The sequence below is a fragment of the Globicephala melas genome, chromosome 1, assembly GCF_963455315.2.
Source record: "Globicephala melas chromosome 1, mGloMel1.2, whole genome shotgun sequence".
Classification (NCBI taxonomy): domain Eukaryota; kingdom Metazoa; phylum Chordata; class Mammalia; order Artiodactyla; family Delphinidae; genus Globicephala; species Globicephala melas.
Genome location: NC_083314.1, coordinates 142,820,126 through 142,841,769, shown reverse-complemented (window position 1 = coordinate 142,841,769; position 21,644 = coordinate 142,820,126). Strand labels below are relative to the sequence as shown.

The 21,644-nt window shown below is 50.1% G+C and overlaps 1 protein-coding gene across 1 annotated transcript; it reads right to left on the bottom strand.

Annotated features, from left to right (window-relative positions):
- Window positions 1–3,931: 3,931 nt before the first annotated feature.
- On the bottom strand, window positions 3,932–12,908 carry LDLRAD1 (low density lipoprotein receptor class A domain containing 1). The gene is made up of 6 exons (XM_030870413.1): window positions 12,888–12,908; window positions 12,333–12,384; window positions 9,621–9,749; window positions 7,165–7,302; window positions 5,287–5,415; window positions 3,932–4,080 (listed from the first exon to the last, which is right to left on the bottom strand). Exons 1-6 carry the CDS (start codon window positions 12,906–12,908, stop codon window positions 3,932–3,934), a joined length of 618 nt encoding a protein of 205 aa, XP_030726273.1.
- Between the last annotated feature and the right edge of the window lie 8,736 nt (window positions 12,909–21,644).

Here is a 21,644-nt window from a genome sequence, read left to right as displayed (position 1 = left end):
CGGGACTCAAACCCTGCCAAAACCCAGATTGGGACTTGAACCCACACTGCCGGGACTCAAACCCAGCCAAAACCCATAGTATTCCAACTGAGATCACACACCTGGTTTCAGGACTTAATGAAGCTCAGCTTCTTGATGTCTCATCGCAGAAAGAATTCAGTGAGAGACAAAGGAATAGGTAAGAAGTGGATTTATTTAGAGAGAAACACACTCCACAGACAGAGTGTGGGCCATCTCAGAAGGTGAGAAAGGCACCAGGGTATGGGGTTGTCAGCTTTTATAGGGCTGGGCAATGTCATAGGCTAATGAGTGGGAAGAGTATTCCAGCTATTTGGGGAAGGGGCGGGGATTTCCAGGAACTGGGCCACCGCCCACTTTTTGATCCTTATGGTCGGCCTTGGAACTGTCATGGTGCCCGTGGGTGTGTCATTTAGCTTTCTGATGTGAGCGTATACTGAGGCTCAAGGTCTAGTGGAAGTTGACTGGTCCTCCATCTTGGACCCATTTGGTTCTAATCAGTTTATGTCATGTCCTTGGGCTATGTCGTTCTTTGAAAGGTTGTGCCCTAACCCCTTCCCTCCTATTCCAAGTACACATGTCTCCTCAGACAATTCATTTCCAAGTGTTAGACAAGAGGCCCACTCTCAGGCCCCGGAAGGGGTCCCCTTCCTGCAACAGGCCCACAGATGGGCTTGGTAGGGAGGGGAGGGCAGAATTATGTGCAACCCGTGGTGCCAGTGCCTCTGGGCATTTTTCTGAGAAAGCCACAGCCCAGTGAAGAAGCCCAGGAATGGATGACCACTGAGGTCTCCCTGTCTCTCTTGCGGGGACCAACTGCAGCACCACCAGCCCCTGGCAGGAACTGGGTCTCTCCTACACCTGAACCACCGAGGCTGACTGATCTTGAAACAGCAGGGAAGTGGGCAGGGCACAACCTATAATAGACTGACATAGCCCTTGAGGATAGAACAAACACTGGTTAGAACCGTTAGGTCCAAGATGGTGGAAGATTCAACTTCCAGTGAACCTTAAGCCTCATCATACACTCATTGTAATATATTAGCAAATGCTAAATGACACACCCACAGGCGCCATGACAGTTCCAAGGCTAACCATAAAATGTCAAAAAGTGGGCGGTGGCCCAATACCAATCTCTGCCCGTTTCCCAAAATAGTTGGAACAATCCTCTCATTCGTTAGCCTATGAAGTTACCCAGCCCATAAAAACTAACCACCCCATATTTCGGGGCCTCTCGCCTTCTGAGATGGCCCACACTCGTCTGTGGAGTGTGCTTCTCCCAGGGCCATTCTCAACTTTTGAGATGGACCACATTCTGTCTATGGAATACGTATCTCTCTAAATAAATCCACTTGTTACCTATCACTTTGTCTCTCACTGAATTCTTTCTGCCAAGAGACATAAAGAACCTGAGTTTCGTTAAGTCCTGAGACCAGGTATGCGATCACAATGAAAAGACAGAGGGTTCAAATCCCAATGTGAGTGGTGCAGTTTCAGCATGAGCAAACATAGGCTCCCTCTTCCTTGGCCTCTCCCCAGTGACCTTGTTTTCAACGACTGATGCTCAGGGTGTCAGGAACATGTTGGTATTTGAATGCTGGAATGCGTTTCTGAAACTTTTCTTGTTCCTCAGGGGTCAGTCAGCTCAACTCTCTTGTCCTCTCTCAGGCTTCGGGGCCCCTGCTGTCCTCATTCTCCCTACTTCCCTCCCCCGCCGCCCACACACACACGTTCCACCAGTAAATAGCCCTTGATCATCCTCTCTTCTCTGCCCACTTGGTCATGCCCTGGCCTGTTCTTCTTGGACTTTTGTAATTAAAGGTCACTAGCTCCAGGTGACTTCCTTGCTTACCATGTTTTGATGACACCCACTGCCCTTAGGATGAAGTGTGACGCGCTATGCCCTTCCAGGACCATGTCCTTGCCCACCGCCTCACCTCCTACTGTTCTATTGCTTTGGCCATGTGGCCTGCTGGGCATTCCCACGCCTTTCTTCCGGAGGCCCCTCAGCCGGAAATGCCTTCTCCTCCACCTGTACCACCAGAAATTCTCCTGCCCTCCAGAGCCAGCCCAAATGCCCCTCCTCTGGGAAGGAGCGGCTGCTCTGGGTCAGTCTTCAGAACCAAGGATGCCCTGAGTGTGCCCGTAGTACCTCACTTGTGCTGCACTTGGAGGGAAACTCAGCCGAAGATGCCAGAGCCCATTGCTGAGCCTCCCCCAGGCAGGATCACTGAGGCATCCCGTTCCGGGAACTGATCTTCAGGTCATCAGAGCCCCAAACGCGATTGTGTCCTGGCTCCCGAAGGCCCCTCCTTGGCGCCTTCAGCCCAGCATTTTCTGCTGTCCCATCCCGCCTCCCAGTGTGAGGTGCCTCCTCCGTGGGACCCTGTGCTCCTCCAGTGTTGGACCCAGGCCTGCTCACTCCTGGGTGCCTGGCGCCCGGCTTGGCACAGAGCAGGCGTACAGAGACTGTTTAGTGTGTGAGTGAATGAATTAACGTGGCAGTGAATGAACTAGAGCTCACCCGTCTCTCTTGGTGCCCATATTTATTTCAAAACTCACGTGAGACTGATACACAGAACTGATTTTATTAATTTCCAGTGGGGATATGTCCGTCTCCCTCAACAGGAGTCCCTTATTGGCCAGATTCCAAGTCCATCTTTCAGAATAAGGGTGGGACGCTTTCTGACCCTCAAGCTACCTTTTTATTTGTTTTTTGTTTTATTTTGCGGTACGCGGGCCTCTCACTGTTGTGGCCTCTCCCGTTGCGGAGCACAGGCTCCGGACGCGCAGGCTCAGCAGCCATGGCTCATGGGCTCAGCCGCTCCGCGGCATGTGGGATCTTCCCAGACCGGGGCACGAACCCGTGTCCCCTGCATCGGCAAACGGACTCTCTACTACTGAGCCACCAGGGAAGCCCCAAGCTACCTTTTTAAATACACGACAGAGACTCTGCCTCCACCCTGGCCAAGATAGAGTCACACTGGTAGATGGAAAGACTTTGGGGTTGGGACACCATGGATGGTATTTGAGTCCCAGTTCCAGCCCTTACTCTGCTGTATGATCCTGGTTATTTCTCCCTCTGGGCCACAGTTTCCTCATCTGTTTAATGGGGATATCCATCCTTGCCTGCCTGGGTGCTGTGAAGCTGGAAATGTATGCTGAGAAACAACTCCTTCACTCAGGCTCCGAAACCAAAATACAATCCCTACTTGAAGGAACCTGGGCTGTTTTGTTGGGCAGCTGGTCACGGGGTGAGGGTGGGAGTGGTTGGGAAGAGAAGGGATGGACAGGGGGTGGGGGAGGGGCTCCTCAAGCTCAGAGCTTCCTGGGGTGGCTTCCTAGGGGCAGGATGACAAGTACCCCGTCTCATGTGCATCTCATGTGATCCATCAGTGGGACCTGCTAGGATTACTGAGCTGAGAAAACACTGAGGCTGCATCCAAGCCCAGGAATATCTGCCTTAGGTACCAAAAGGGCAGGAAGTGGCATATATTTCATATATGTGCCATCCATAAGGGCTAAATTCTCAGCTTGGTGTTTAAGCCCAAGACTTATCTTTTCTCCAAGGGGTGACAAGGTCAGTATCTGCAAGCCTGTCTTGGAGTGGAGGAGCAGATTTCCTCTGTGCGGCACCAGAGGCAGGCCTCCGATCATGGAAGCGTATTCCCTTCGTCTTTGTTAGGAGTTGCCTAACATGGTAGTGAGCTCCCCGTCACTGGAAGAATTCAAGCAGAGGCTGAAAAACTTGAAAGCAGGAGAGGCAATTCCTATTCAGAGACAACTGTGTGTAGATCCCACTACATGATCTCGAAGGCTCCTTCCTGCCTTTGTGTACTTGGATTCATAGCACATGTGACAGGTTATCAGTGCCATTCCAAACGAGCCTCCCACTCTGGCCTGGGTGACCCATTCAGGGTCCAGGACAGGAGTACTCATCAGACCAGTCAGAGCAGTGCTGCACGTGATCACGGCAGAGGCTCCTGGGGATACAGCTGCAATATTTGAAGACGGTCGAGGGACAGCGCCACCAGCCAGGGCCGCAGGGCGGGCACACAGTCACTGGGAAGACAGAAGAGCAGCTGCTCTGTCCTGGAATGCCCCATGCACCAGGGCACTCTTTAGCTCTGAAACCTACCATTGCCTCCACAGCCCTGCCCCATCTGACACGGGTTGACTATATTCCTTATTTCCCTGGAGAAGAGAGAATCTAGACTCCCCAACTCATAGGCTGTGCGACCTCAAGCAAGTCTCTCTGTCTGAACCTCAGTTTCCTCATGTACTCAAGGTTGTTATCAAGGAAGATAGGCAGAGTGCCAGGCCGACAGTCAATGTTCAGTTACTAGTGGGCGCATATAGTCTCCCATCCTTCTCTCTCACCTTGATTCGGTCCCACCAGCCCATTTATGATTCCCTGAGGGCACTTCGCAGACCTCCCTCCTTTGCCCTGGACCCTGGGCCTCCAGCATTCTTCCCTGCACACCCAGCCTCTGCCTGTTGAAACCCTGTCCATTTTTTAAGGCCTGCTTGAATACTGCGTCTTCTGAGAAGTCTCCCTTGATGATTACTTCTCCTATCCACCCCCTCCACAAAAAACCTCTCCAGGACCCCAGCACTTCCTTTTGGCATCATCATGATGTGAGTCCTGGGGGTGGGACATATGTTTGACTCCTGACTGTGCCCCAGCAGAACCTGGCACCAGGCCAGCCCCCAACAGTGCTCAGAACATGTTTGTGGGTTGAACACTGGGGAAGAAATTGAAAGGAAACTCTGGAGCAGTGAAAGAACTCGTCTTAGAGTCAGGAAACCTGGGTTTACACCCAAGCCCCCTCCCTATCACTCATCATATTAAGTCACTTCTCCTCTCTGGTCTCAGTTTACCTACATATAAACTGGGGCCAGCGATTCCTGCCTTCCTTTCCTCACCGGGTTGTTGGGTGGTGCAGAGAAGATGAAGGAAGCCCAGGTTCAAACCCCGGCTGGGCCATGTACATACTCCTTACATGACTGCCCTCTGGGTCCCAGTTTCCTCATCTGCGACCCTGAAAGCAAGTTTCCCACCACAGAAGAATAACTCTCCAGAAGGAGCCCCTTGGAGTGGTAGTGAGCACCCTACCACTTGAGGCATTCAAGGAGGAGTGGAAAACTTCTTCCTAGGATGCAAGAAGGGGATGCAGGGGGAACTTTGGAGATTCTCTCTGTTTAACTTCTGCCCTCTGGCCACTGCCTGGCCACCTGCCCCAGCCAAGTTTGTGCCCAGACCCCTACCTGGGCTCAGTTCATCTGAGCAGTCCCCACAGTTGTTGATACCATCACACTTTTGGTCTGAGTAGATCCAGGAAGCGGGGTCTCCGCAGTGAGCCACGAGGAAGCCCGGGAAGCTCTGGGGCGTGTCTCCTACAGAGGGAGAGATGAGGCAGGAGGAAGTCCACATCTGGCTGCAGCTGCCTCAGGACTATCTGGAGGTAGATTGTCCTGGCCACCCTGGCAGCTGTCAAACTCGGGGTCACTGCCCATCTATCCAGGAAGGGCAAAAGGAGGTTTCTTGGGGAGGAGGTCGTCAAGGTGAGAGGAGGGTTCTTTCCCTGTTCACCCAATAGAATGCCCAGAGCCACTTCTCCCTTCTCAGCTCTTGCGCCTTCCCACTCCACACCATTGCTTGCTTTATTCCTCCCTCCAGAAAAGTCCTCCTTGACACTTGTCCAAAACCATTCCACCTGCAAGTCCAGGCTCAAGTTCCTTCACCTCCAGGAAGCCTCCTCCGACTGGAACGTAACAAGAATAAATATGAAGCCTTGCACTTGGGTCCCAGAACTCAGGGAATGTGGGATCACATGCTTTGTGAAAGAGAGTCAGAGTATCTTTCTTGAAAGTGGGTTCTGTGTTAGACGGCAGTGTGACAGGTATACCAAAAATTAACACAAACTCAGGCCACATCATTAGAGGTATAACCCAGACTTGGGAGGGGAAAAGCCTTTGTTCCTTGGACTCACCAGAGCCAGCAGAAGTGTCATGGATGCTTCTGGGGCCAGTCCAGGGAGAGGGACATGGGCATTTGGTATGTGTTCTGTAGAGTGCTGGTGGAGTGGGGAAGAGCAATCATAAGGGGGTGACTGGGAGTTCAGAGGGTGGCCTGGGTAAGAGGACACTCATGGGGGACAAGAAAACAATCTCCAAATCCATGCAGTGGCATCATCATGGGAGACAGATTGAAATGTGGTTCTTGGGGGGCAGGGGTTAACGAGAGGGCAGAGTTGGAACCAACCAAGGATGCTACTGGGAGGCAGCTCTAAACTCCGTACAAGGGAGACGTTCCCATGGAAAACCGAGGCAATGACGGGAGCAGCTGCCTCAAACTGTAGTGAGCTTCCCATCCTGGGAATGTGCAAGCAGAGGCAGAGGGGATTTGGGCATGAGCTGGGACATGGACTAGATGACCTTTAAGATCTCTTCTGGTCTTGAGGGTCCATGATGCAATGACCCTACCCCCGTAAGCTACCCCATCCCACCACTCCGACTCACCAGGCTCTCTCCCTCCTCTGTGGCAAGTGCCACGCTCCTCTCTTGAGAACTGTCAGATCTCTAAGGTCTGGGACCAGACCTTCCCATTCATTCACTCATTTCATCATTTATTCAGCAAATCATTCTCGATACCTCTCTGTGCAGTGCCCTGCACCAGGCACTGGGCCCCAATATCAAGCAGATTAGGTTTGCCCCATAGGAGTTCACAGTCTGATGGGGGTGGCAAACATGCCAATTGAGAGTGACAACCAGTGTGACTAGGGCTGGGGTGCAGGGAAGCACAGGAGTTGTGAGAGCCCAAACGAGGGAACGTAATTTAGTTTGGGTGTCAGGGAAGGCTTCTTGGAGGAGGTAGCACTTGAAATCTGCCTTGAGGGTTGTACACAGGTTCTCTGGACACGGAGATGCACAGAGTGGAGGCATCTCCTAGTGTGGGTACATGTGTGTGCGTGTGAGTGGGACAGGACGGGGGAAGATGTTCCTGGCTGAGGGCAGCATATAAGCAAAGGCCTGAGGACATCAGGGTACCTGGTATGTTCAGGGGTGGTCGAGCTTCAGTATGACTGCAGGGAGAGCTGGAGTTGGGAGAGGCAACTCCCAAGGGGCCCTGGAGTAACTACTCACGGCACAAGGCCTCCTCCTCGTCCTCGCCGTGGGCACAGGTGTGGACGCCATCACAGACCCTGCTGGCTGGGATGCAGCTCCTCCGGTCGTGGCATAGGAAGCCCGTCCTGTTCATCTGTGTCACACAGGGCTGGGCCCCTGAGTGGGCAGGGCGAGCCCCGGAAGGGTCAAGGGTGGTGTTTACAAGGGCATCACCAAGTTCTCCCCACTGAGCCCCACCTGAGCTGGGGTGAGAGGCTGGGGCAGTGGGGAGGACACTGGGCTCAGCGTCAGAGATGGGGTCCAAGCCCCAGCTCAACCACTTGCCAGCTGTGTGACCATGGGCAAATGACCCAACCTCTCTGTGCCTCAGGTTCCTTTCTGCAAGATAGGGATCATAGCACACACTCCACAGGACAGTTGGGGAGATTACATAAAAGCCTCTGTGTGTGGGCTTCCCTGGTGGCGCAGTGGTTGAGAGACCGCCTGCCGATGCAGGGGACACGGGTTCGTGCCCCAGTCTGGGAGGATCCCACATGCCACGGAATGGCTGGGCCCGTGAGCCATGGCCGCTGAGCCTGCGTGTCCGGAGCCTGTTGCTCCGCAACGGGAGAGGCCGGGGCAGTGAGAGGCCCGCGTACCGCAAAAAAAAAAAAAAAAAAGCGTCTCTGTTTGAATAACCCTAGAGAGAATGCAGAGAAAGTCATGGTTTATTGAATGACTGTCTCACGGGAAGTTCCTGAGGACAGTGCTCAAGTCAGTGAAGTGGCTTTCACAGTGGGGCTCCTGGTGCAGGTGAAGGTGTCAGAGGCAACGTCCTGGGGCTGGCTGGGGACCGTTACGCCACAATCCCTTACATCTGGGACAACTTTACGGGCTGCAAAGCGCCTTCACATTTTTATTTATTGTTTCCCCAAAAACCTCTGTGAGGTGTCATCATTAGCCCCATTTCCTAGATGAGGAAAGTAAAACTCAGAGAGGTGCGACATGCCCGGCCACACGGCTAATAACCCAGGCTGCTGCCTCTGCTCTTTCCTGAGGCCGGGTCGCCTCCCCAGCGTCCAGGAATGGTGGGGACCATCTGAGTGTCCATCCTTCTGAGAGTCTGCCCTTCCATCCCACTGCGGGGAACACCCAACCCTGGGGCTTCCCCCAAAGAATTAGGGGAGAGAAACTGACAGACGGACTGGGAGGTCCGGCTCCGCAGGCTGTGCATGTGTACACGCATGAGTGCAGGTTGGACGTGGGAGCGGGTTTGTGCCTGTGTGTTTGTGCACATGTGAACCACGGCTCATCTCCTGGAACTGCCTCAGCTAGTGTGAGGGGGCGGACCCTCAGAGATAGTTACATTGTCACACACACACAGCTGCTCACACAGACATACATCAATACACTCGCACATATACAGACGTGTACACACACGGGCACACACACACAGATATGTAGCTGCATACACAGACATGTGCATAGATACCTGCACACACACGTACACGCATACATAAACACACAGACACACAGGTACATACATGCAGGCAGCTCCTTGCGTGCTCATATCTATCCCAGTGCCCATGCTCAGGCATGTAGGGTACTGTGGATTTTACCCCCACTCCACCTGTCCCCTTAGCACCTCCTGCTAGGCGACAGAGCCATCTCTCAGAAAGGTAGGTCTGCTGACACCCTGCCCCCAGCTTAATCCCCGCCCGTGGCTCTCTGGATGGTGACCTCCCTCCCCATTGCAGCCTTTGAGGCCCTGGACCTCGGCCCCACCCACTGCTCTGTCCTTCGTGTCCACTGACCTTCTCCTCACATTTCCTCCCATCCCAGGGACTCTGCACAGGGTGTTCCCTGTGGTTTTCCTGCCACCCCTTCCACTAATCAATCCCACTTTCCCTTCATGCCTCAGCCCCCTTTCACTGCTCAAGGAGCCCTTCCTGACTCCTGGACTGGGTCAGAGCCCTGCTCCAGACTCTCAGAGCCCCCACTAACCCTGCCTTACTGTACTTATTGGATTAATATCCGCCTCACTCTCCAAACTGTTAGCTGCGTGATGGCAGGGTCGGTGTTGGGGCTCACCACTGAAGTCGGGCCTCAGGGATATGTTGGACAGGCCCCTGTCCTCCGTGGCGAAGGCAGACATGCAGATGGATGGCACCACCCAGGGTGGGCAGACTCGGGGAAGAGGAAGTGTGAGAGTTATGGGAGCTGAGACAAGGCTCCTAAACCAGGCAGGCAGGGAGGTCTTCCTGGAGGAGGTGGCATCAGAGCTGGGTCCTCTCAATAGCTCATGCTTATAGATGTGCAAATGGAAGCTCAGAGATGTGTATATGTCAGTGTCTGTGTGTGTCTGCACATGCACCCTAAGGAACTGTCCAAAAGTCATTTCATGGAGAAGCCAGGCAGGATCAGTTTTCCCCCATCTCTCTGTGTCCCCCTCCCCTCCCAACAAGTCTGACCCACCCTCTGTTGCCCACCCTGACCTGGCATGCGAGGTGGGCGTCCAAGGATGGCGACCAGGGCAATCAGGGCTGCAAGAGTTGCCAGCAGGAGCATCAGGAAGGCTGAGAGGCAGGCCCCTCGGCACGAGCAGCAGAAAGGGCTCTGGTCTGCTGTGTGGGGTGGGAAACCAGTGATGGAGCAGCCAGTGCTGGGGCCCAGAGTTTCCCTGCCCTGACCGCTACTAGTGGTCCCTACCCACTGGGGTCGTGGAGGCAGGACAGTCTTCCCTGGAGGAGAGGGCTCCCAAGCCCACCATTATGTTCTCGGCTCTGCCTGTGGGCCACCCCCACCAAACACCTGTCTCTGGCCCAGGTCCAGTTGCTGGTGAGTGGCAGTCAGAATGAGGGTCCCAGGTCTCTGCTCCACCCCCCTCACCCTCCTGTCCTTCCATGAGGCTGTCTCCTCAGGAGGAAGAGAGAGATGTACACCTGCGTATCAAGCCCCCACCATGGGGCAGAGACCAAAGCAGGCCTTTCATAGCCATTATTTGTAGTTTTCAAGACAACATTTATTTTATAAATGAGGAGACTGAGGCTCAGAGAAGAAAAGGTTCAGGTCACATTGTGTGCATCTGGGATGTGAATCCACACCTATTTGCCGCCCAAATGGGTGCCCTTTCCACATGCCAACTGATTGCTCATTCTGGAGCCCGTCAGGATGCTGATTGGAATCCCAGCTACACCACTTTCCAGTTGGGCCACAATGAAAAGCCACTTTACTTCTCTGTGTCTGTTTCCTCAAGTGGAAAATGGGGGTCATAATGCCTACCTTAGAGTTGTTGAGCAGATTAAGCTAGGTATTGTATCAGAACAGTACTTGGGACATAGTAAGTGCTGTAAAGGTTTTAGCTACTATTTATGTTTACTGAACATCTACTATGTGCCATTCTGTATCTGGAGTACTGTGGAAATAGGTGATGTCCTCCTCCTTTAACTGACTTCGATCCTTTAATATTTGCTTGCTTGTGAAATAATGAAACAAAGTCTTCTTGGGATCCTACTAGATGCCCTGCTCTGTAGAGGACACAAAAGCAGTCACAGCTCTGATCCCCTCGCCCTCCAAAAGCTTGTAGTTGCACTTAGAAGACAAGATATAGACAGGTAAAAAGAAGAGTGTGGGGACTCCTGCTGTCCTCTGGGGCACAATTATCTCAGAGAGGGGGAAGGAGCAGGTCTGATGCATCTACGTCCCCAGGATCCAGCCTGGGGACATAGTAGGCAGGCACACAGTAGGCACTTTCTGAATACTCTGATCTAGAGATCCAGGAAACAAGGGAAGGGCCCAATTCAGGTCAGTTCAGGTCATTTCCATATAATCCATTCACATTTCCAGAGCTGCCTACTCTGTACTCAGACTATACTTGTACACCAGCTGCTCACAGAGCCAGGCGGCAAGTGTGGTTAAGAAAGCGTGAACAAGGTGTCATGGTGCTTGAAGGAGGGTGGGATTTCCACAGGCAGGCGACGGGAAGGTGCAAGGAGAGGGCACTCCAGGCAGAGAGTGCCTGGATGGCATATGGGGGACAGCAAGTGGCCCTGTGTGTCCGGAGCCCGGAGTGGGCATGCATTGGGAAGGGAGACGATAGCCGATTTATGCTGTAGGAGATGCAGCATAAATCTAAAACCCATATTCCCTGCAGCCTTAGTCCGCGGCTCCCTTGTAAACTCAGGTAACCAGGGAGACAGCGGGAAGGCTGGCAAGAAGCAGCATCCTGGTTGGCCAAGCAGCCAACTCCTCAAACATTTGTGCAGCACAGGCCGGGTGGGTGGGGTCACGGGAGAGCTTCGGGGCCCACGGCCAGATGAAGGCTGCACTTCAAAGCCTGAAAGCCCTTAGGTGCCGATGCCCCAGGGGACAGATGGGGAAGGGAGGCCATTTTCCCACATCATGCCCACCGTGAGCCAGGCTTGAAATAAACAAGCGCCAGTGTGGAGCAGCAAAGGCACCGGGGCTCTGCAACCAGAGGGACCCTGATTCGAATTTGAACCCTGCCTCCCTCCTCCCATCCGTGTGGGATCCCAGCTTGGCTGAGCTACCTTCACCTCCCTTCACCTCAGCTGCCTCATCTGTTATTGCCCCCTAAGAGGAGCCCCTCTCAGAGCTGTCCTGAGGGTTGAAACAGGCCCTGCGATGCCGGGCACATAACAGTAGCTACCTCTCTGGGGCTGTTTCCTTAAGCGATCAAATGAAGGCCAAGATTGGAAACACATAGCAGTTCTTAATAAATGTGCTCCTTCCTTCCTTTATTCCACAGAGGTAAAGCAAGCTGTCCTGGTCGCAAGGTGAGCCAGTGGCCAAAAGCAGGTGCTAAGTAAGTGCGTACTCCTGCCTATTTTATCCCTCAGAGGTAAAGAGAATCACCAGGCCACCCTCTGAGCCAGGGCTCGACTCCAGAGCTCTTTCCTCTATAGGTTACCGGGGGCGCTGTATGTGGCTCTGTGCCTGTGAGGTGGGCAGCACACAGTAGGTGCTCCACACATGCTTGTGCAAGGAGAGAATGAACCACCCTGTTAAACAAACGGCTGTCATCATGGTTGGCCAGGATGCTGGGAGCAAGGGGACATCAGCAAGGGGACAGAGGTCTGAGAGAGCGGGAGCCTTAGGGAGCCCCCTTTGTGTCTCTGTAGCAACGGTCCAGCTTCAAGGGAGCCCCACGTTGGGGAGGGACTGGCCCCAGGCCCTCCGTCCTTTACCTTGCCTTCTGGGGAGGGCTTTGCTTCCAGCGGCAGCAGCATTGCCATCCCCCTGCCCAAGAGAACAGAGTGAGGGGTGGGCTGAGGTGAGGCGAGGTCCAGCCTCAGGGAGCCAGACTGAAAAGTCTTTCAGATGTGTCACCAAGAGCCTCGGGGGAAGCCACGGGCCCTCCCACTCCAGCATGCTGAATGCCCCAAACTCATCATGTCCACTTCACGTTCCCACACCCATGCCTGTACTGTGCCCTGGAAGGCCTTTTCCTCCACTGTCCACTTGGCAAACATTCATCCTTCAAACCAGCTCAGGCGGCTCCCCTTGGAGAGGATCCCTCTGATATCCCCTCCCATAATGTCGATCGTTCTCTCCCTTGGCCTCTTCTCCCCTCCCAGCACTTATCACCTGAACCGTGTTCCTGGTTCACCTGTTGGGTCCCCGTAGAGAGCCTCCAGGGTGGTGGAGGACCGGAGTCACCTCAGTGTCTCCCCTCTTTACTGCCCACCCTTAGCCTGAGGTTGGCTCCCCCTGGTCAGGAGCTGTCTCAGGGCAGCTCTTACCTGGGGGAAGATCTTGTTCATGTCTCCGGCTCCCGGCTCCAGTCTCCGGGCCCTGGGTGGGTGCAGAGAACTCAGCGCAGGTTCCCTACCTGTCACCAGCGGCAGCCTGGAGGAGGGATGACAGCAGGCCTCGCCTGGCCGCACCCTCCCTGTGGGCAGGCCCCTCCCAGGCTGCCTCCCAGGCTGCGGAAAGGGCAGCAGGGCCCTGCTCCTGCCTGGCCCTTCCCCACTCTGCAGTCTGACAGCGACACTCCAAGGTTGGAGTTCTCATCCCCATGTTATAGGCGGAGAGTCTGAGGTTCATAGAGGGAGAAACTGCCCTCAAGTCACACAGTGTGGGTTTGGTGGGGGCATTAACCCAGGAATTTTTCAGGGTGTGATTTTTCCTCCACATCAATTATGAGACTGGAGGATATCAGGCCCCGCAACTGCATGAAGATCCAGGCAGAAATACGCAGGATTAACGTTCCAGTGGCTAAAAAGCAGGGGTCATTTTTTTTCATTGATGTTTGTTCAATTAAATATGTAACCTAGGTGGAAAGAATATGCATTTCCCACTAAAATTATAAAGCAAATATAATTTTAAATTATTTTCTTTAAAAAAGTGGCCATGTACTTTAAATTTTTCCGGAGATGATGCCTGTGATGGGGGAGGGGTGGGGGCAGGTTGCTTCCCTGAATAATGCCTTCTACCAATTCAGCTCATCCCTCTGCTGAGGAGACCAACAACCTGGGAGCTTAAGGGTCTGGTTGGAAGCCCTGGACCAAGGGAGGAGTGGTGTCCACTTCCAGAAGTGAGCTTGGGGGCTCCAGGGAGGGTCCCTCTGTACGTAGGCTGCCTCTGATGCCCATGGGTTGCCTAACCTGTAACCAGCCTTTTCTTTTTTGTTGGGATATAAACTACCAAGTCCAAGGGGATGGGGGTGGAATGGACAGACTCAGCGGCAGCGCTCAGAAGGCGGCAGCGCTGGGAAGGGCTAAGCTATAGGTCAGGGGAACACGATTCTCACACGGGCCCTGCCATTGGCTCTGCCGTGGGCAAGTCATTTCCTTTCTCCGAGTCTCAGTTCTCTTGTCCAGAAAAAGAAGGAATTGAACTGGATGAAGAGGATGTCTTAGTTTGGGGATCCCCATAATCAAACCTAAGACCAGTTTTGAAGGCAAGCAGAATTAAGAGGGAGCAATCCCAGGAAGCACCGGGGGAGTGAGGGAAGTGAGGCTCCACTAATAGGAGTGTTATCACACTCATCCCACTGTGGGCAAGAGGAACTTTCTCTTGCTAAGGATTTCGGGAGAAGATGCACATCAGAGTCACCCCACCCGAGGGTAAGGGAACTGAGGTGTGCATTTGCCAGTTCTTGCCAGTCACTGGCTGAGAACTGCTGGAGGGTATTTATTCCTGGCACCCCTTGGCCCGCCTTAGGCAAAGAGATGCCAGTGTTGGCAGCTGCAAGCTAGGCTGACGTGCCCTGAAATGGAAAGGGCTGAGGGGTACGGGCAGGACCCTCATGGCATGTGCTGAAGATGCATCGGCATTTCACCTTGCCTGCCAACTCCAACTGATTGTTGAGAGTGTCTGGAACATGAGGTTCAGAAGGATTATGAGGTCAGGACTCAGGATTTTGTGATTGCATAGTGATGTCTGCCATGGGTATAAGAATGGAGAGTGGTATCATGCATGATGACCATTTTGCCATTCTGGGACCAACACATGTCCTTCAACTCTGGCTTTCCTTTTTTTTTTTTTTTTGATAAATTTATTTTATTTTTATTTATTTCTGGCTGCATTGGGTCTTTTTTGCTGCTTGCGGGCTTTCTCTAGTTGTAACGAGCGGGGGCTACCCTTCGTTGCGGTGCACAGCCTTCTTATTGCAGTGGCTTCTCTTGTAGCGGAGCACGGGCTCTAGGGCACGTGGGCTTCAGTAGTTGTGGCACATGGGCTCAGTAGTTGTGGCTTGCAGGATATACAGCGCAGGCTCAGTAGTTGCGGCGCACGGGCTTAGCTGCTGCTCCTCAGCGCATGGGATCTTCCCGGACCAAGTCTCGAACCCGTGTCCCCTGCATTGGCAGGCAGATTCTTAACTACTGCGCTACCAGGGAAGCCCTGGCCTTTCTTGACTGTGATTCTTTAGTGTTCTTTTATGAAAAGACTCTTCAGGGATATGAAATTTCCCTTCCTCTGGACTCCTGCTCCAGTCCAGGTACAGCCACACCTGGCTGTGCTGGCAGCATTGTATCTCTCCAGGGCTCAGGCTGTCACCAAGAACCCTTGAGTGAAGGGCAACAGGGGGTCCTGGAAAGATGGAGGAGAGGCCTGGTGCCTCAATCCCTGAACTTCCTGGTGTCACAGCCAGGTTATATTAAGGAGAAAAAGGACTTGGGCTGCATTGTACAACCTCCACCTCCACCCTGCTGGGCTCCCTTCCCTGCCTGGGCCATGGCACACCTGGGTAAACTTCTAGCAAGAGTGGGAACTTTGGAGCTGATGGTCCAAATGGTCCCACCACTAGCTGTGTGACCTCTGATATGTCACTTAACCTCTCTGAGCTTCAGCTCTCCCATCTACCTCTCTAAACTTCTTTTCCACTCATTCCTGAAGAAAGGTGGTGCCCCAGTAGATGGACCTCTTCGTCCTCCCCACTCAATACCCAACACTGCACCAGGCCCCCTTGGCCCACCTGCTCCAAACTCTCCCTTCTTCCCCCCTCCCTTTCCCTGGGAAAAAAGTTTCAAAAACTTAATACAGAAAACTTGGAAGAATAATGTATCCACCTTCCAGAGATAAAAAACGTTAAAATTTTTGTCATTTTTGCTTCAGACTTCTTTTTCCATCAAGTATAGCAAAAATTGAAGGTCTCTTATTTCCCCAGTTGTATTATTCCTTCCCTCCCTCCCCAGAGTCAACCAGTTTCCTGAATATGCCTTGCATGATTCCAATGGCTGGTTTTTACACACTCTCTAGACACACACATACACATACATCTAGAATCACAGTGCAGGGGCCCCTCAACTTTACCAGATATGGCCAAACTGCTCTTCCAGGTGGCTGTACCATTTTGCGCTCCCATTAGCAGCATGTGAGAGTTTCTGTCTCCCCAGTCTTGAAAGTGTCAGACTTTCCAACACCCATCTCGGTGTGGTTTTTTTTTTTTTTGGCTGTGTTGGGTCTTCGTTGCTGTGTGCGGGCTTTCTCTAGTTGCAGGTAGCAGGGGCTACTCTTCACTGCAGTGTGTGGGCTTCTCATTGTCGTGGCTTCTCTTGTTGCGGAGCACAGGCTCTAGGCGTGCAGGCTTCAGTAGTTGTGGCATGTGGGCTCAGTAGTTGTGATTTGTGGGCTCTAGAGCTTAGGCTTAGTAGTTGTGGCGCACAGGCTTAGATGCTCCGTGGCATGTGAGATCCTCCTGGGCCAGGGCTCGAACCCATGTCCCCTGCATTGGCAGGCAGACTCCCAACCACTGTGCCACCAGGGAAGCCCTCGGTGTGGTTTAATTTGCGTTTCTCTAGTAATTCCTATGGCCACCACCAATTGCTAACATTTATTGAACACCTATTTTGCCACATGCTGTACTACATGTGTTACGTATATTAACTCATTCAGTCCTCCCAACCACAGATGATGGGAACTATTATTATCTCCATTTTACAGATGAGGAAATTGAGGCACAGAAACAATAAGTTATTCGCCCAAGGTTCACAGTTGAAAGGAAGCATAGCTGGGATGCAGACTTGGGTGGCTGAAAAGTTCACACTCTACTCCTACCTATCCCCTCACTTCTCAAAAGTGTGGTCTTCGGACCAGCAGCATCCTCATCATCTGTGAGAGATGGGGTCTCACCCCAGAACTACCAAGCCAGAACCTGCATTTTAACAATGTTTTTCCATGTTATGGAAAAAGCCAAATGAACTTTTTGGCCAACCCAGTATATTGGTCATATGGATTTCTTCCCTGGTGAATGGCTTTTTCCTATCTGTTGCCCATTTTTCCATGGGTGGTTTACCTTTTTCTTATTGATTTATGGATTTCTTTATGTTGGATTTGAATCATTTGTTGCATGGATCATACATCTCTCTCCCAGTCTGCAGCTTGTCACTTGCTTAGAGTGAGTTTTCCTGGCTCCCTCCACCTTTCTAAATCCATCTTTCTTGCCCAGAACCAGGCAATAATCTCACTTCATGAAGCCTTCTTCGACTCTCCCCCTTACCCTGGATTTACCTTTCCCTATATTCCTTATGGTCAAGGGCCCCATCTTACCCTGGCTGTGGCTAGCGGAGACCCTCTGCACATGAGATCAGTAAACCTCACCTTGAGTCAGGCAAACCTGAGTTTTTATCCCGATTCTGCCAAATTAATACCTACCTGATTTAAGATGGCAAGTCACAGCCTCTCTGTTTCCTCATCTGAAGAATGGGGATAAGAATACTTACCTCAAAGTGTTGTGGTTAGAACGAAGCGAATGCACATATGTGAAAGGGTTCTGCACCCTGGGAGGGTACACTATTGTTTCTGGATGACTTGGTTTGTTTATAATTACAAAGAGATCTGCTTGGGGGCTGGGACTGCTTCATAGTCCAGTGCCCGGCTCTGGGTTGGACAATGCTAAGTGGGCACCACAACTAGATTGAGCCAAGGACCTGAGAGATCAGCTTCCATAACTGCCTAGAGGTGAGGCCAAGTCCCTGCCTCAATATTTACCACTCCTCACCTGTGCCTTCCATAACTCTGAGAGCCCTGGCTGGCCACCTCTCCTCTCTGGGACTGTTTCCTCAATTCTAAAATGGAGATGTTAAACCCCATCCTGCTTTCCTAGAGGGATGCTGTAAGGACCCATTTAAAATGATAGAGTGCTATAAAGGGCTTTGCAAAAGTTATGGGGAATCAATAGATAAACTTCATCATGAAATATCTAAGTAGACACTTTTACAAGACAGCTTATAATATTGCTTAGTGCAGATGATTCAAATTTTATTGATGCTTACAGACTTGTTATGAAATAATCAGATGTGGGGCTCCAATAATGACTGCATGATGGTATATCCTGAGGTAACATTATCAAGAGCTTTGGTTGAAACCTCTCATTTCTAATCAGTTGTTGATTTCTTTCCATCCAAGGCTTCAATTATTGCTGCAATGTTGCAAAATAATTCAGGTATGAAAAACATACAAGAAACAGTAAAATGAACCCAAATAATTTAGAATTGAAGAGGCAAACAAAAATATTTTACTCTTAAAACGACGAAGTAAAATTAGACAACCTCTAAACCAGGGGTTCAGTGAACTTGGATGAGAAAAAAATTAAATATTTTCACTAACGTCTAACTGAAATATAGCATTTCCTTCAATTATGAACATAGGCAATAAATGACAGGGCTGTTAGCAGTACTGTGACTTTATCATTAATAGAAATCAGATTTAGATATCACAGATGTTGGAGAGATTTCAAAACAGTAGTTTGAAATTACTTTGAAATTCCAATAGATTTAGAACCACCAGTAGGCCTTATTTTATGTGCTAATAAAGAAGTACATATATACATAATTGCAAAATTTTGAAAATACCTTAATAACTGTATTTTAATATAGTTTACTTTGCAATCCTGCATACTTAGTTTTATGCATGTGAAAACATTATTCTGAGGAACAGTCCATAGGCTTCACCAGATTATCAAACGGGTTCATGGCATGAAAAAGGGTTAAGAACACCTGCTCTAAACAGGTAAGTCATTAACATCACAGGAAGAGAATACTTAATAGTGAAATATGTAAAGCTGGCTTCAACAATTACACATTTCAGAAAAGGTATATAAACTGTACTTCAGAACTTACAGTATTGCAAGGAGTCAGAAAATCCACACTAATTGTACAATCTAGCTTTCCACAGAAGGCTGCATTTCCCACTATCTCAATCTTTTATCTCTGTCACTGTACATACCTCCACCCCCAGACTCTAGTCTAGAACAAGTAGTCAAAGAAAGAAAGATAAAAAAGGTAGCTCATACTGATGATACTCATATGCAAACATAACCTGCTCAGCAGCTGGAAATGTGGTGGGAGGGGTTCAGGAGCACCTGGGTTAGTTGAGGCTGGGCCGGCAAACCTAGAATTTGAGGACGGTGATAAGTTGACCGAGTATCGTGGTTTAAAAATTTAGTCCAATGTGAAATCTGGTAAGAAGCTTAGGAATGCATGGGACAGTCTTCCCAGTTTGCTTGGCAATACTCAGATTGTGACTGTGACCCAAAGACTAGGCTTACCATCCAAACAATAAGGTGGAGGAACAGACAGCCTTTTACATAAAAGCTCAAAAATATACGTGAAACACAATGCAATAGGATTACTGGGCGTTCAAAAACAAAAACAAAACCCTGGGAAGGGAATGGAATTTCCCATTTCTCTGTGGCTGGATAAGCACAAAATTTAATAGACCCTGGTGGTTACCGTAGAGCTAAGACATTGCTGGCCTCTGGACTTGCCCCTCTGGTCTATCGTGCACGCTGTTGCCACGTGCATCGTTCTAAAGCACTGCAACTCTTGCTTAAAACCTTTCTATGCTTTCCACCTTGCTCAGGACCAAGTCCAGGTTTAATGAGGTCCTTTATTATGTGATCCGCCAAGCCCTATCTATAGCTATACTTTTGTATGCTCTGTGTCTGCCTCCTAAACAATTATTGTTCCCCACCCTCTTGCCTCTAGGTCTTTGAGCATACTGTCCCCACTGCCTGGAACACTGCTCCTTATATTTTGTTTGGCTTCCCTTTTCCCTCTAGGTTTAAGCTTGGTTATCACTTCCTCCCAGAAGTTCGGGGTCCCCTCACAGTACTCCATGCTTATCTGGTCACAGCACTTACCACATTAATAATAGTCTGTCTCCCTCTTTAAAATCTGAGCGACCAGAGTTGGGCAGTGGGTCTTGTTTGTTGTTGCAGTCCCATCTCCCAGCATGGGGCTTGGCACTCGGGCTCTCAAGTGGTTGTTGAATGGTTAAACTGCGGATCTCTAATATGGTATCTCGGCAAAAATCACTACCGTGGTGTGGGGACTCAGCTGAGAATGTTATATAGACTGCACCAAAGGTTGGGGGGCCTGATTTAGCTTTATCGAAAAAGGTCTAGAACCCTCTGATTCTCCACATGTAGTCCTAAGATACTTAAGAGCCCACAAAAATTATATTTAAATATATTTAAATATATTTAATATATATATTTAAAAAATCATAATGGAAATGGCACATTTACCTAAGATAAAGCCACACAGACTAATAATAAGGGATAAAGTTTTTGCTTTTGGCTCAGAGTTAAAGTACCAGGTTTCACACGCTAATGAGCAGCTCAAATTCGCTGATAATACATCATATGAATTTCTGAGATAAGATTGAGACCAGATAATCTGGTAATTTCTGATTTACAAAAAATATATCATATGTAAAAGGTATTCATGAAGTTTTGTGAAAAGATTGGGAATCTTGGGCCTAAATCACTCATTATGGTGATTTCTACTGTGTTTGTAATTGCCTGAATCAGTGTATCTCTTACACCAGGGACCTGAACCAAGCAAGAAGGACCTTAGGAGTCTGGGAGGTTTGAACCAGAGACTCAAGGGTCTTGATAATTTGCCTAGAACCAAGGCAAGCTTCCCAAGAAGATGCTGTGTGGTAGGAAAGAAGGTGATACCTGTCTAATGGAAACAAGTAAAGTTGGGTCCACCCAAAGGGCTAAACTGTTACTTTAGAAGGGGCCAGTTTCTTTGCTTTGTTGCAATTTTCAAGTCACATATTTTTATGCTGTATACCTTTGGGGGTGGTGGTGGTGGTCATTTTTCTTTTCTTTTTTTTAAAAGTAAAACTGGGGCTTCCCTGGTGGCACAGTGGTTGAGAGTCCGCCTGCCAATGCAGGGGGCATGGGTTCGTGCCCCGGTCCGGGAAGATCCCACATGCCGCGGAGCGGCTGGGCCCGTGAGCCAAGGCCGCTGAGCCTGCGTGTTCGGAGCCTGTGCTCTGCAGTGGGAGAGGCCACAACAGTGAGAGGCCCGCGTACTGCAAAAAATAAATAAATAAATAAATAAATAAAAATAAAAGTAAAACGTCAGTCTGGTTTAATCATGTGAAAATAAAAAGGCAGGACACAAATATTTGAGTGCCTGATAAATAACAGGAAAGATTGGGTATTTCCTCACACAAGGAATTGTCTCTTACAAACAAGAGGGGAAAGTTTGTCTAAACTTGGATCAATCCTTTCAAGAGGATTGAGGGTATCTCAGGGGTATCTCATTCGGGAAGCAAAGAGAAACAAAACCAAGGGAAGGTGGAAGAGCATAGGACAATTATACAGTTGCTCTTTCTTATCGAGATATTCTTTCGTATTGTTTCGTTTTTATAAGGGAGGCCTTTCCTAATAGTGGGCTCTCTGACTCCTATAAATCTGCAGCATTTTGAATATATTCCCCTCAGTTGGCCTCACTGGGTGCATTGCAATTAAATGTGTGTCTGATTAATGAACGTAAGTGTATACCATGGGTGCTAAATAAGACAACTGGGCTTATTTTTTTTAAGGTAAATCCTATCCATTTCTCATGTTTTATAACTGTTTTCTCACAAAAAATCAGAAAGAGATTGCCTGACATACTTTCTAACCCTCTATCTTCCAAATCTAGACAACCTACTATTTAAAAAAGCAAAACCTATATTTTGTGACCAAAGCCTTACTTGATTAGTTAATTGTATTTTCTTTTGACTCAGAGAAAGCTAATGACTAGGCTGAAGGC